The 12,406-nt window shown below is 47.0% G+C and overlaps 1 protein-coding gene across 5 annotated transcripts in view; it reads right to left on the bottom strand.

Moving 5' to 3' along the window:
* Nucleotides 1–12,406, bottom strand: part of ANKIB1 (ankyrin repeat and IBR domain containing 1) — a 68,342-nt gene that overhangs the window by 27,744 nt on the left and 28,192 nt on the right. For all 5 annotated transcript variants that reach the window (XM_054161068.1, XM_054161067.1, XM_054161071.1 and 2 more), the window contains exons 2-4: nucleotides 8,262–8,530; nucleotides 4,009–4,309; nucleotides 2,011–2,193 (exon numbers count right to left, since the gene is read on the bottom strand). In XM_054161068.1, the coding sequence (XP_054017043.1) occupies nucleotides 2,011–2,193; nucleotides 4,009–4,309; nucleotides 8,262–8,449 (672 nt within the window). In that variant the 5' untranslated portion in view covers nucleotides 8,450–8,530. The remainder of the gene's footprint in view (nucleotides 1–2,010; nucleotides 2,194–4,008; nucleotides 4,310–8,261; nucleotides 8,531–12,406) is intronic.

Raw genomic sequence — 12,406 nt, 5'->3', positions numbered from 1 at the left:
AGATGTAACCTTCATGTAACAGCAGAAAGGATTGCTTTGAACTGCTCCAAATGTTGATGACTTCTCTCTGCTGTAAAAGATTCTGATTCCAGCTCATGATGCTCAGAAACCTCCTTTAAAACTCAGCCTTACAGGATGTGAAGGGGGCATCCAGGAGAGCTGGAGAGCAACTGTTGACAGAGGCAGGGAGTGACAGAACAAGGGGTGATGGCTTCAAACTGGAAGAAGCTGGACTGAGATGAAATATTAGGAAGCAATTCTTGCCCATGAAGGTGGTGAGGCACTGGAACAGGTTGCCCAGGGAAGTTGTGGAGGCTCCAAGCCTGGCAGTGTTCAAAGGCAGGTTGAGCAAGCTGGGCTAGTAGAAGGTGTCCCTGCCCATGTCAGGGAAGTTGGAACTAGATGATCTTTCAGGTCCCATCCAAATAGTTCTACTTGCACAACCAAAGGAGTGGTAAACTGCAACTTTTAAAGTGGTTTTGCCAACAGAGAAAAGCAGAACTTCAAACCTTTCTCTTATAACCATTTGGGTGTCTCTAGATGGGAATATTCAGAGCAACTACAGTGAGTTCATTACGTTTCTCTTTCAATGTGCAATTGAAGGATATTAAACCTCACCTCAAAAGCTCTCACCTAGGACTAAGCAACCTAATTAAGCTTGTTGATATTTGAATGTAGTCAAGGAAATTAGCTCAGAAAATTAATTGAATGGTACAAGGCCTTTCTTACTTTGAAATGGAAGTGACCATGTGTGGCATGCATCAGGGAAACGTGACCTAAGACTACTCGTATTTCAATCTGAATGAATTGTCTTTGGCGTGTCATTAGGAGGTGGGCTAAGCTAGTCAGAGGCAAGGCCTTTTTTAAGGGAGCAGCCATAGAGAAATCTTCTGGTTTACCCAAAATTACTCATAATATTGACTGGATCCCAGCATTTCTCTGTGTGTTCTGATTTTAGCTATTTAAGCTCAGATGGTGGATGTGGGAGGGAAATTTTGCTCAGAATCTTCCTTGTTCAATCACAGAATTGGATTGGTTAGAAAAGACCTTTAAGATCATCGCCCTGAGATCACCACGGCCATTAAACCATGTCCCCACGTGCCATGTCCACACATTTCTTGAACACCTCCTGGGATGGGGTCTCCACCACCTCCCTGGGCAGCCTGTTCCAATTCCTGACCACTTCTGCAGCAAAGGAACTTTTATTAATCTCCAACCTAAACCTCCCCTGGCACAATTTCAGGCCATTTCCTCTTGTTCTATTACCTGAGACTAGGGAAAAGAGACCAACCCCCACCTCACCCCAGCCTCCATTCAGGAAGTTGTACAGAACAACAAGGTCTCCCCGCAGCCTCCTCTTACCACATTAGTGACCCCTGGAAGACATACCAGGATCTGGGCAAATGGTGCAACAGTGAATTCTTCTCTCTTTCAAAACATAACTTCAGAATAACACCACCTCTTTTTATCTGCTTTTCACTCAAGTTCTGCTACACAGCAGCTCTAGGCATCACGTTATAAAACAGAGTAAATGACCTGTCTGAAACCCTGCCCTACCCAGTTGCTTTTTGGTGACATTCAATCCTGTCTCAGCCTAGGAAAATCCACCACAACATTTTCCCTCTTCAGAATTTCTCCTTTCCATACTTTTTCCTGCCCTCCTTTTCAGCCAGGAAGGCTGAAGAAACGAAAATACGCACAAAATGTTTGTTTTCAGAGACAGTTTCCCACCTTATTGGCCTCACTCTATTTCCTTTCAAGACAACCCATGTAATTAAGTATAAGAATCCAACTTTTTAGTTCTGCTCACATCTTTTATGTTGTCTGAGTTTAACCTGAAAGCCATAGAGAACTGGGTAACATCAAATGTTTTACAAACCCACATCACAAAGTACAGCACCTGCTGAAATGCTTTGCAGGGTTTTGCCCCAGTGCAACTGCTACAAATAGAACAATGTGTAAAATACCCACAAATGTGCCAAATACCCCAAAAGTAAAGTATCCTCTGACCTCTTTTTTATCTAAAGCAGCATATTCAGCTTCAATGCTTTCAGCTTCAGGATCACGTGAAAATACCATGCGAGATTCCAGGTTAAGAGCCAGCTCTTTGTGGTGCTGTTTCTCTGCACAGTCACAGGGGGTGTCTTTATTTTCATTTTCTGCAAACAGATCTCCACCATGTTTTACTAGAAGCTGGAAAGTAAAACAGTGAAGTGAAGAGAGTTATTCATTGCCAACTCAACTAATATCCCAAAGAGAAGACATCGTGGTTAAGAACACACAAAAATATGAACAAAGAAAAGAGGAAGAAGACATAAATATAACAGAGAAGCTTTGTTTGCCACGGAGTACTGCTGTTGTTATTGAATAAATTACTGCCTGATTTCAGGCATCTGCCCACAGTAACCCCACAGAGCCACAACGCAGCACAGAATCACTTAACTTGGAAAATACCTTTAAGATCATCCAGTCCAACTATTCTCTAACTCTACCAAGGCTGGGGCTAAACTATGGCTCTCAGCATCACATCTCTGCCTCTTGGAAACACCTCCAGGGATGGGGATTCAGCCACCTCCCTGGGCAGCCTGTGCCAGGCTTTAAGAACCCTTTCAGTCGAGAAGTTTCTTCTATTGTCCAACCTAAATGTCCCCTGGTGCAACTTGAAGCCATTTCTTCTCAACCTGTCACTTGTTCCTAGGGAGAAAAGACCAACCCACACCTCACTCCAGCCTCCTTTCAGGGAGTTGTAGAGAGCCAGGTGGTCTCCCCTCAGGCTCCTCTTCTCCACACTAAACACTCCCAGGTCCCTCAGCTACTCCTCACCAGCCCTGTTCTCCAAACACTTCAGCAGTTCCCTGCCCTTCTCTGGGCCTTCTCAAGCACCTCAGTGTCTTTCTTGGCCCAAAACTGAACCCAGCACTCTAAGTGCGGCTTCCCCAGTGCTGAGTCCAGGGGGACAATCCCTGCCCTGGTCTGACTCCAAGACAAACAGAGTAAATTGGAGTCAGAACTGGTTTAGTACATTGAACAGTGCCTACTGCCATGAGAACATAACCCGGTTTCTGTGATTAATTGAGGAACTGGCAATCTAGTGGCTGGATGCATCTAATGAAAGCTATCAGAGGCAGTGAGCAGCAGAGCAATTCTTTGTGAAGCAACAAGAATCATGAACTTTAATGATGAGTTTCAAACCCATTGACTTTGCAGCCTGCAGTTAAAAGCTGCAGCCCAGCTCCAGAAGCACAGTTTACTCTGCAGCAGTTGTGATTCTTTCTGACACTATGGTCTGCCTGCATCTTTGTCATTTTTCCAATTAATGAAAACTGGAGTTAAAAACAATTTATAGAATGGCTCTGGTTAGAAGGGACTTTAAAGATCATAGAATCACAGAATCAGTCAGGGTTGGAAGAGACCACAAGGATCATCTAGTTCCAACCCCTTGCCATGGGCAGGGACACCTCTCAACTAGACTAAGCTGCTCAAGGCCTCATCCAACCTGGCCTTCAACACCCCCAGGGAGGAAGCAGCCACAGCCTCCCTGGGCAGCCTATTCCAGAGTCTCACCATCCTTGTGCTGAAGAACTTCTTCCTAAGCTCCAGTCTAACCCTGCTCTCCCTCAGCTTCAAACCATTCCCCCTTGTCCTGTCTCTAGACATCCTCAGGAAAAGTCCCTCTGCAGCCTTCCTGTAGGATCCCTTCAGCTACTGGAAGGCAGCTCTAAGGTTCCCTTTGGAGTCTTTTCTTCTCCAAGCTGAACAACCCCAGCTCCCTCAGCCTGTCCTCATATCAGAGGTGCTTCAGCCTTGGATCATCTTTGTGGCCTCCTCTTGACTCACTCCAACAGCTCTGTGTCCTTCTTATGCTGGGGACACCAGAACTGGAGGCAGGACTTGAGGTAGGGTGAATAGACTCTGTCAGGGGTTTTGCCCCAGAACAACTCTGTGACCACTACCCATGTCAATGACCATCAGCAGTATGCAGAGCTGTGGTCAGATATCAGCTTTTACCTCAACACAGGTTTTCATCCCTGAGGCAGCAGCATAGTGCAAGGGTGTATTTTTTTTGTTATCGACAGCATCGATGGCTGCTCGTTCATATTGGCCTTCATCCAGCTTTGCTCCCTTCCACTTCAGGATCATTTGCAGACAATCTGCCCTTCTGCAGTCATCTTCTGAGGGTCGTGTCAGGCGAGGATGAAGAGCTCCTTCTGAGATCATGATCTGAGGTCCCATACACAGTAAGTGCATAGATGTCTCATTGTGCACGTTGCGTTTGTTTGGGTTTCCATCTCGAACGAAAAGGAAAGTTCTGCGGGGGGGGAGAAAAATAATTAGCAATTAACAGCCTATCAACAAGGTAAATTTTCCACCCCTGCAGCCAGATGGATCAGCAGATTTTTTTTTTTCCCCCAAGAAATCCAGAAAACCCCCTAAAAAGGCCATTCCCTTGCCTAAGCTCAATGCAGAATCATAGAATGGTTTGGCTTGGAAGGGACCTCCAAAGGGCATCTATCCCAAGTCCCCTGCACTCAGCAGGGACATCCTCCACTAGAGCAGCTTGCTCAGAGCCTTGGCCAGTGGCACCTTCAATATCTCCAAGGGTGGGGCCTCAGCCACCTTCCTGAGCAAACTGTTGCAGTGTTCCAGCACCCTCATGGTACAGAACTTGAACTCATATCCAATCTAAATCTGCTCTGCTCTCATTTCAAACCATTGCCCCTTTTCCTGTCCTTGCAGGCCTTTGCAAACAGTCCCTCTGCAGCCTTCTTGTAGCCTGCTTCAGGTACTGGCAGGCTGCTGTTAGGTCTCCCCAAAGCCTTCTCTTTTCCAGGCTCAACAATCCCAGCTCCCTCAGCCTGTCCTTGTAGCAGAGGTGCTCCTGCCCCCTGATTATTGTCATGGCCTCCTCTGGACCTGCTCCATCCGGTCCATGTCCTTTCTGTGCTGAAGGCTCCAGAGCTGGACATGGCACTGCAGGTGAGGTCTCAGAAGAGCAAAGTGGCAGAATCTGTCCTTCTTTCAAAGTCATCTGCCAAAAAAGTGTCCAACCTCCTCTAAATATGTTGAAAACTTCAGTATGAATCAGATGTAAATTTTGCATGTAAATTTTATGGCCTTTATAAAACTCACTGTTGGGCTTTGGGAAAATTAAGTTTGATTACTTATTCTCCTCACTTGTTTCTCTTCTGTCTCTCACAAATGGGTGAAAAACACCAGAGCTACCAAAGGCAACCAGCAGCTCATTCTGGACACATCAATGGGCTTCATATTTCCCGAGTACCCCCCTCCACCCCACTTTCCTCTCTTTAATCTCTTCCAAAAGTCTCCCTGAGAGGAGGTTGGAGTGAGGTAGAGGTTGGTCTCTACTCCCTAGTGTCAGGTGATAGAACAAGAGGAAATGGACTGAAATTGTGCCAGGGTGAGGGTTAGGTTGGCCATTTGGAAAAATTTTCTTTGCTGAAAGTGGTCAGGCATTGGAACAGGCTGCCCAGGGATGTAGTGGAGGCACCATCCCTGGAGGTGTTCAAGAAGTGTGTGGACATGGCACCTGGGGATGTGATTTAATGGCCATGGTGGTGTTAGGTCAATGGTCGGACTCAATGACCTTAGAGATCTTTTCCAACCAAAACCATTCTGTGATTTGATGCAGAAGACTTTCACAAAGCAGTGCTCCAGACCCTTGCAATTTGGCTCACACCTTCAGAGGTATGAAGAGCTCCATTTTGCCTGGAAACATACTGAGAAGATCTTGTGAAAATCTGCATTGCCTGTGAGAAATACCACTTAACCACAAGGCAGACAGACTCTACTCCAGTTGCAGTCTTCAGGGTTTGCTTCGAGCTGCAGCTCTTTGCAGAATCCAAACTCGAGGTGACAAAAGCACCCCAAAAAAAAAAAAAAAGGTGTTGAAAACAGTGACAAAAAAAGAAAGGCTGCAATGTTCACACTTCCTGCTATCGGTGTCTGCAGCAAAGCAGCAAGACAGGCAAGATCGCCAGGCTGGCAAGCTGATAAATAAACAACTGGCACATTCCCTCACTCCAGGCATCCAACATTTCTTTGCTGCAAGAGTGGTCAGGCATAGGAATAGGCTGCCCAGGGAGGTGGTGGAGTCACCATCTCTGGAGGTGTTCAAGAAATATGTGGATGTGGACACGAGGGCTCCAGAGCTGGACACAGCACTCCATGCGAGGTCTCAGCTGAGCAAAGGGGCAGAATCCCCTCTCTCATCTCTGGCCACGCTGCTTTTGGTGCAGCCCAGGCTGCCACTGGCCTCTGGGCTGCAAGTGCCCATTGCTGGCTCCTGTCCAGCTTTTCACCCACCAGCACCCCTAAGTCCTTTTCTGCAGGGCTGCTCTCAATCTCATCATGCCCATCCTGGACCGATATCTAGGACTGCCCCAACCTAAGTGTAGGACCCTGTACTTCACCTTACTGAACCTCCTGAGATTCTCCTTACCCACCTTCCTGGCCTGTCCAGGTCCCTCTGGATGGCCCCATCCAGTCCTTCAGTCCAGCTTGCTATTAAAATGTTACACTGCAAACTCCAGGTCAGGCATAAACCTAAAGCTCACAGCTTTCTGAGCATTACCAGAGGTGTGGGTGAGCCATGAGTTAATACAAGATACAGAAGAGCCAACTCCTCTTAGCCAGTAATTTAAAACTCATATGCAATGAATTAATTCACACAATTAATGAATCATCCACCTTCCTACAGAGCAGGTCAATATTCATGCATAAAACTTGGAATAATCATGGTTATTTCATTAACTCAAAGCACTTCTCCCCCTAAATGCACTGGAACAAAACAACCACAGTGGACTAGAAAGCCCTTGATAAAATCTTTTTAAGTCATTGCTGACAGCTGTAGAGAAGCAGGAGCTGCTTTAAATAATTTTCTAAAGAGCATTATTATTTACCTGATGGTTAAAGTCACACCTAGTAAAAGTAATCATGGATATTTTTATTCATTATATAGAACATTCTTTATTACTGCTTACAGTTTCTTCTCTGTTTCATTATGCTCCATTTGCAGACCAGGAATCTCCTGCATGGAATAACAATCTGAGCAGGAAACACCGATTATTTCCATTGTAAGCTCAAAAGATCTGCTGATAGATCACTAACCATTTAGCAGTGAAAATCCAAACTATTATCTTGTCTTCTGTACACATGAAATTCAATTTGCCCTAAGAACTGTTACTAACACTGCCAGGATTTAGGACAAGGGACAACAGAGGCAAACTGGAACACTGGAGGTTTCAACTCAACATTAGGAGAAAATTCTTTACTATGAGGGTGCTGGAGCCCTGGAGCAGGCTGCCCAGAGAGGTTCTGGAGTCTCCTTCTCTGGAGACTTTTCAAAACCCACCTGGATGTCTCCCTGCATGACCTGCCCTAGGTGATCCTTCTCTGGCTGGGGGGTTAGACTCAATGATCTCCAGAGGTCACTTCCAACCCCCATCAGACTGTGATTCTATGACTTCCATACCACTAGTTATATCCTGCTAGAGCAAGGAGTGAGGTTACACCAGTAGTCATCTGGGGTGATGACAAAGGAAGCATCTGAAAGGCTGTCAATGACACTGCTTCTGATGGAAGTCTGCAAAGAGTTAATACTTCCTTCACAGAATCACAGAATGGTGGGGATTGGAAGGGACCCCTGGAGTCCAACCTCCCCTGCCAAGGCAAGGTTGCCTAGAGAAGGTCACACAGGAACAAGTCCAGGCAGGTTTGGAATCTCTTCAGAGATGGAGGAGACTCCACAACCTCCCTGGGCAGCCTGCTCCAGTGCCCTTAAATTAAGGAAGTTCCTCCTCATGTTTAGACAGAACTTCTTATGTTCAAGTTTGTGCCTGTTACCCCTTGTCCTGTCATGACACCACTGAAAAAAGCCTGGTCTCATCCTCCTGATACCCATCCTTGATCAGCATTGATGAGATTCCTCAGTCTTCTCCAGATTAAAAAGCCCAAATTCTGAGTCTTTCTTCATCACAGAGATGCTCCAGCCCTCTCATCATCTTTGTAGCCCTGGGTGACAGAGCAACTACTAGAATTTAGCCCCAGATGTGGGCTCAACACCAGCCTGTGATCCTAGGCTCACTGCCAGGTTTTCTGTTACTATTTGACCATGCTACAAATTGTGTGTCTGCAGCCACACGCAGACATGCAGACACGTGCACATGAGGCACTCAGCCACCAGCTCCTGCCTTTCTTAGCTTGGTCACTCACGGCCGAGCAGAGCTTCCAAGCAGCCTTACCCCAGGATCCGGTTCATCCCATGCCTAGCAGCATAGTGGAGAGGAGTATTGTGCTGGTAGGTTTCTCCGTAAGAAGTATTTGGGTCAAGAGTTTCTTTGAGCTGAGGGTTGCTCTCATAGATCTGGCAGGCCAAGTTTTCATCTCCATTGATCAGAGCTTTGCGGAACTTGGTGGTTGTATTTCCCATCTTGCTCTCCTAGCTAGCAGTAGCACTTTTGCCTTCGCCCTTCAGCCACTTGTTGGACAATTCTGTAACATGCTTCACAGCCTAAAAAGATAAACAAAGGGTCAGTTATTCTGTTTAAAAAAACCCACCTTCCTAGATGAATTCACCCAGAGCTACAGCACTGTGAGCAGGTGGCGAACAAGTCCCTGGGGCCTGGAAATAAAAAGGCTCTGCAGAGACCTTAGAGAGGCCTTCTAGTACCTGAAAGGGACCTGCAAGAAAGCTGGGGAGGGGCTTTTTACAAGGGCTTGTAGCGATAGGGTGAGAGGGATTGGACTGAAGCTTGAGGATAGAAGCTTTAGACCGGAGATGAGGAGGAAATTCTTGACAGCAAGGATGGGGAGACCCTGGAAGAGGTTGCCCAGGGAGGCTGTGGCTGCCCCCTCCCTGGAGGTGTTCAAGGCCAGGCTGGATGAGGCCTTGAGCAAGCTGGGCTGGTGGGAGGTGTCCCTGCCCATGGCAGGGGGTTGGAACTGGATGTTCTTTAAGGTCCCTTCCAACCCAAACCATTCTATTGCTCAAGGCCTTCCAGGTAAAGACCCACAAATCTTCCCAGATTATCTTCCTTACAAAATTGTGCCATCACCCTGTGCTCTTCACTACCGACACTTTTTGGCCATAAAGAAAAGAAACTTTCCAGCTGCTACACCTCCCAGCCTCTCACCTTTATCTGATGGAGGTGACCAGTATCTCCAGTTGCATAAAGACAGGGCAGACAGAGCATCTCCACTCATGAGATGGGACAAGAGAAGCTTATCAGGTCACGCAGTTGGAAAGAGCACATGTTGCTTTACGTCAAAGAGACAGACAGACAGGGGACTCAGCACCAGGCTGCAGCTGGTAGCCCAGTGAACCTTCTGGGAGGCCTCTTTTGTGCATGAGTCATCCCATCCAGACTGCTCCATGCCATGCTCTACTCACCCCACAAAGCACACACTGGGATGCAAATATGCCAGGCACAGCAGGATAGAAGGAGAGTTATGATGTTGGGTGTACAGAATCGGGCAAGGCAGGAGCTGCTTCATGCCCAGGGCCTTATATTCAACTTGTAGTGTCTACCTCCAAACTTCTCTTTCTATTTTGGCTTTCTAGCACCAGTCTTTGGTGCCCAAACAGCTTTACAGCAGAATCCGAGGGGTCTGGAGCTGCAAAATATCCGTAAGAACTGGAATGTGGATACAATTCATGTGACAAGGATTTCAGGAAACCTGGGGAAGAGCTACAAGGAGGTATTTTTGTTTCCCCAGAGTAGGCCTCCCACAAGCTGCTTTCAGCCTCTGTTGTGAACTTAACATGTCATGCTGCATCCCAGCATTGCCACAGCCTTGATCAGATCCCTACCAGCAGAACTCCTGCATTGTCTCTTCATTGCAGTTCCTCTGAGAGGTCGTTTTGTGAACGCTCATCCTGATGTCACCAGTGCCACCATGGCCATTTGAGAACAAGAGCAGGGGCCTTGGTGGCCTCCATTTTTCAGAGAATCATGAAATCATTTTGGTTGGAAAAACGCTTTAAGATCATCCAGTCCAACCATTCTCTAACTGTAACGAGGCTGGGGCTAAACCATGGCCCCCAGCACCACATCACTGCCTCTTGGAAACACCTACAGGGATAAGAATCCAACCACCTACTGGGCAGCCACTGCCAGGCTTTGAGAACCCTTTCAGTCAAAAAGTTTCTTCTAATATGCAACCTAAACCTCCCCTCATGCAACTTGAGGCCATTTCTTCTCATCCTGTCACTTGCTTACTACAGAGAAGAGACCAACCCCCACCTGGCTCTAGCTTCCTTTCAAGGAGCTGTAAAAAGCCAGGTTGTCTTCCCTCAGCCTCCTTTTCCCCAGACCAAACATCCTCAGGTCCCTCAGCTGCTCCTCACCAGCCCTGTTCTGTAGACCTTTCACCAGCTATGTTGCCCTTCTCTGGACCTGCTCCAGCTCCTCAATGTCTTTCTAAAGGTGAGGGCCCTAAAAACTGAACCCAGCACTCAAGGTGTGGCCTTGCCAGCGCCACAATCCTTGCCCTGATCCTGCTGGCCACACTATTACCGATCGAGGCCAGGGTGCTGGTAGCCTGCCTGCCTGCTCAGTAGGAGGTGAGGAAAACACATTCAGCTGTTGAAAAAGATGAGGAACAGGATTTGCAAAGGTCCAGGTCTAGGAACAAACAAGCCCATGCTTTTATTGTTTCCTGGAAGCACTCCTACATGCTGGCTTTGTTCTCAGTAGAGCTAAAAGCCAACGTGACCCTACTGATCTTTCCAAGAGATCTTGATTTATGTCAGGTGAATGAAGAAATTGATTTCTTTCTAGCAAAGAGGTGATTTAAGTGACCAGCACTCCTTCAAAGCAACACCTTCAGTCAAGGGCTAAGAAATTCTTCACTCAGAGTGCTCAGGCATTGGAACAGGCTGCCCAGGTTGCTGGTGGAGTCACCATCACTGGAGGTGTTCAAGAAACACGTGGACATGACACACAGGAACATCATTTAGTGCCCATGCTGGCTTTGTTCTGAAGGCTGGACTCAATCTTGGAGGTCTTTTCCAACTGAAATGATTCTCCAATTCTATGAATCCTGGAGATCATTGCATGCCAAAAAATGAGACATCTTCCCACAGCAAAATACTTTTTCTACACAACAACTTTGGGACCTATTTAACTCTTTCTAGTCCCAGAGAACCTGCTTGGCATGGTGCTAAGTTCCCAGAATCTCACAGATTGCATCAGGTTGGAAGGGATCCTCAAAGCCCATCTTGTCCAGTCCCCTGCACTCAGCAGGGACGCCTCCAACTAGATCAGGCTACCCAGGGACACGCAAGTCTAATCTTGAATGTCTCCAGGGATGGGGCCTCAACCACATCCTTAGGCAACCTGTTTCAGTCTCTCCCCACCCTCACTGTGCAGAACTTCCTCCTGATGTCCAACCTAAATCTGCCCTGCCCTGCTTCAGTTTCAAACCATTGCTCCTCATCCTCTCACCACAGGCCCTTCCCCAGCCTTTCAGAAGGTCCCCTTCAGATACTGAAATGTAGCTCTAAGATCTCCCTGAGGCCTTCTCTTCTGCAGGCTGAACAGCCCCAACTCTCCCAGCCTGTGTTTGTAGGAGAGGTGCTCTCAAGGCATCACAGCTAAGAAGGAGCCTTTCAGCTAACTGCAGTGACAAAGGCAATCACTTTGTGTGTGCCAGCAAATTAGCAACTGCTGCACTTGTGATAAAATATTTAATATACCCACTGGCAAAACGCTGCTCCTCTGGCAGGGAAATGGCAGGAGATAAATTGGACCTCATCTAACGTTCATTTACACCAACACAGACCTTCAGGAAATGTCTGCAACTTTTGCCAGAACACCTCTGCTGAATTATTAGGTTGTTTTTCCCACTGCATGCAAACTCTTCCATTATTTACATAAAGGCTGGGGATAACAACATTTAATTCTAGCATGGCCCTTGCAGTTTGGATTTATGGAGATCATTCTTGACTGGTGTGGAATTACAATGAAACACAGCTGTGGTGCATGGCAATGAGTTTGGGCTTCAGGATCAATACCAAGCCAGAGAAAACAGACAGACAGAGAATGAAGCTTATTAAAAAGCTTCAATAATTGGTGAGACACTGGAACAAGTTGCCCAGGGAGGTTATGGATGCCCCTCCCTGGAGGTGTTCAAGGCCAGGCTGGATGAGGCCTTGAGCAAGCTGGGCTGGTGGGAGGGGAGTTGGAACTAGGTGATCATTAAGGTCCCTTCCAAACTAAACCATTCCATGAATCTATGAAGACCACCAAACCAATGTGAGGTTGAATCATAGAATGGTTTGGGTTGGAAGGGACCTTTAAAGATCATCTCCAACCCTCATACCATGGGCAGGGACATCTTTCAGTACATTCCATTGCTCAAAGCCTCATCCTACTTGACCTTGAAC

Source organism: Dryobates pubescens, chromosome 4 (assembly GCF_014839835.1).
Source record: "Dryobates pubescens isolate bDryPub1 chromosome 4, bDryPub1.pri, whole genome shotgun sequence".
Lineage (NCBI taxonomy): Eukaryota > Metazoa > Chordata > Aves > Piciformes > Picidae > Dryobates > Dryobates pubescens.
This window is presented reverse-complemented; position numbering and strand designations above follow the sequence as displayed.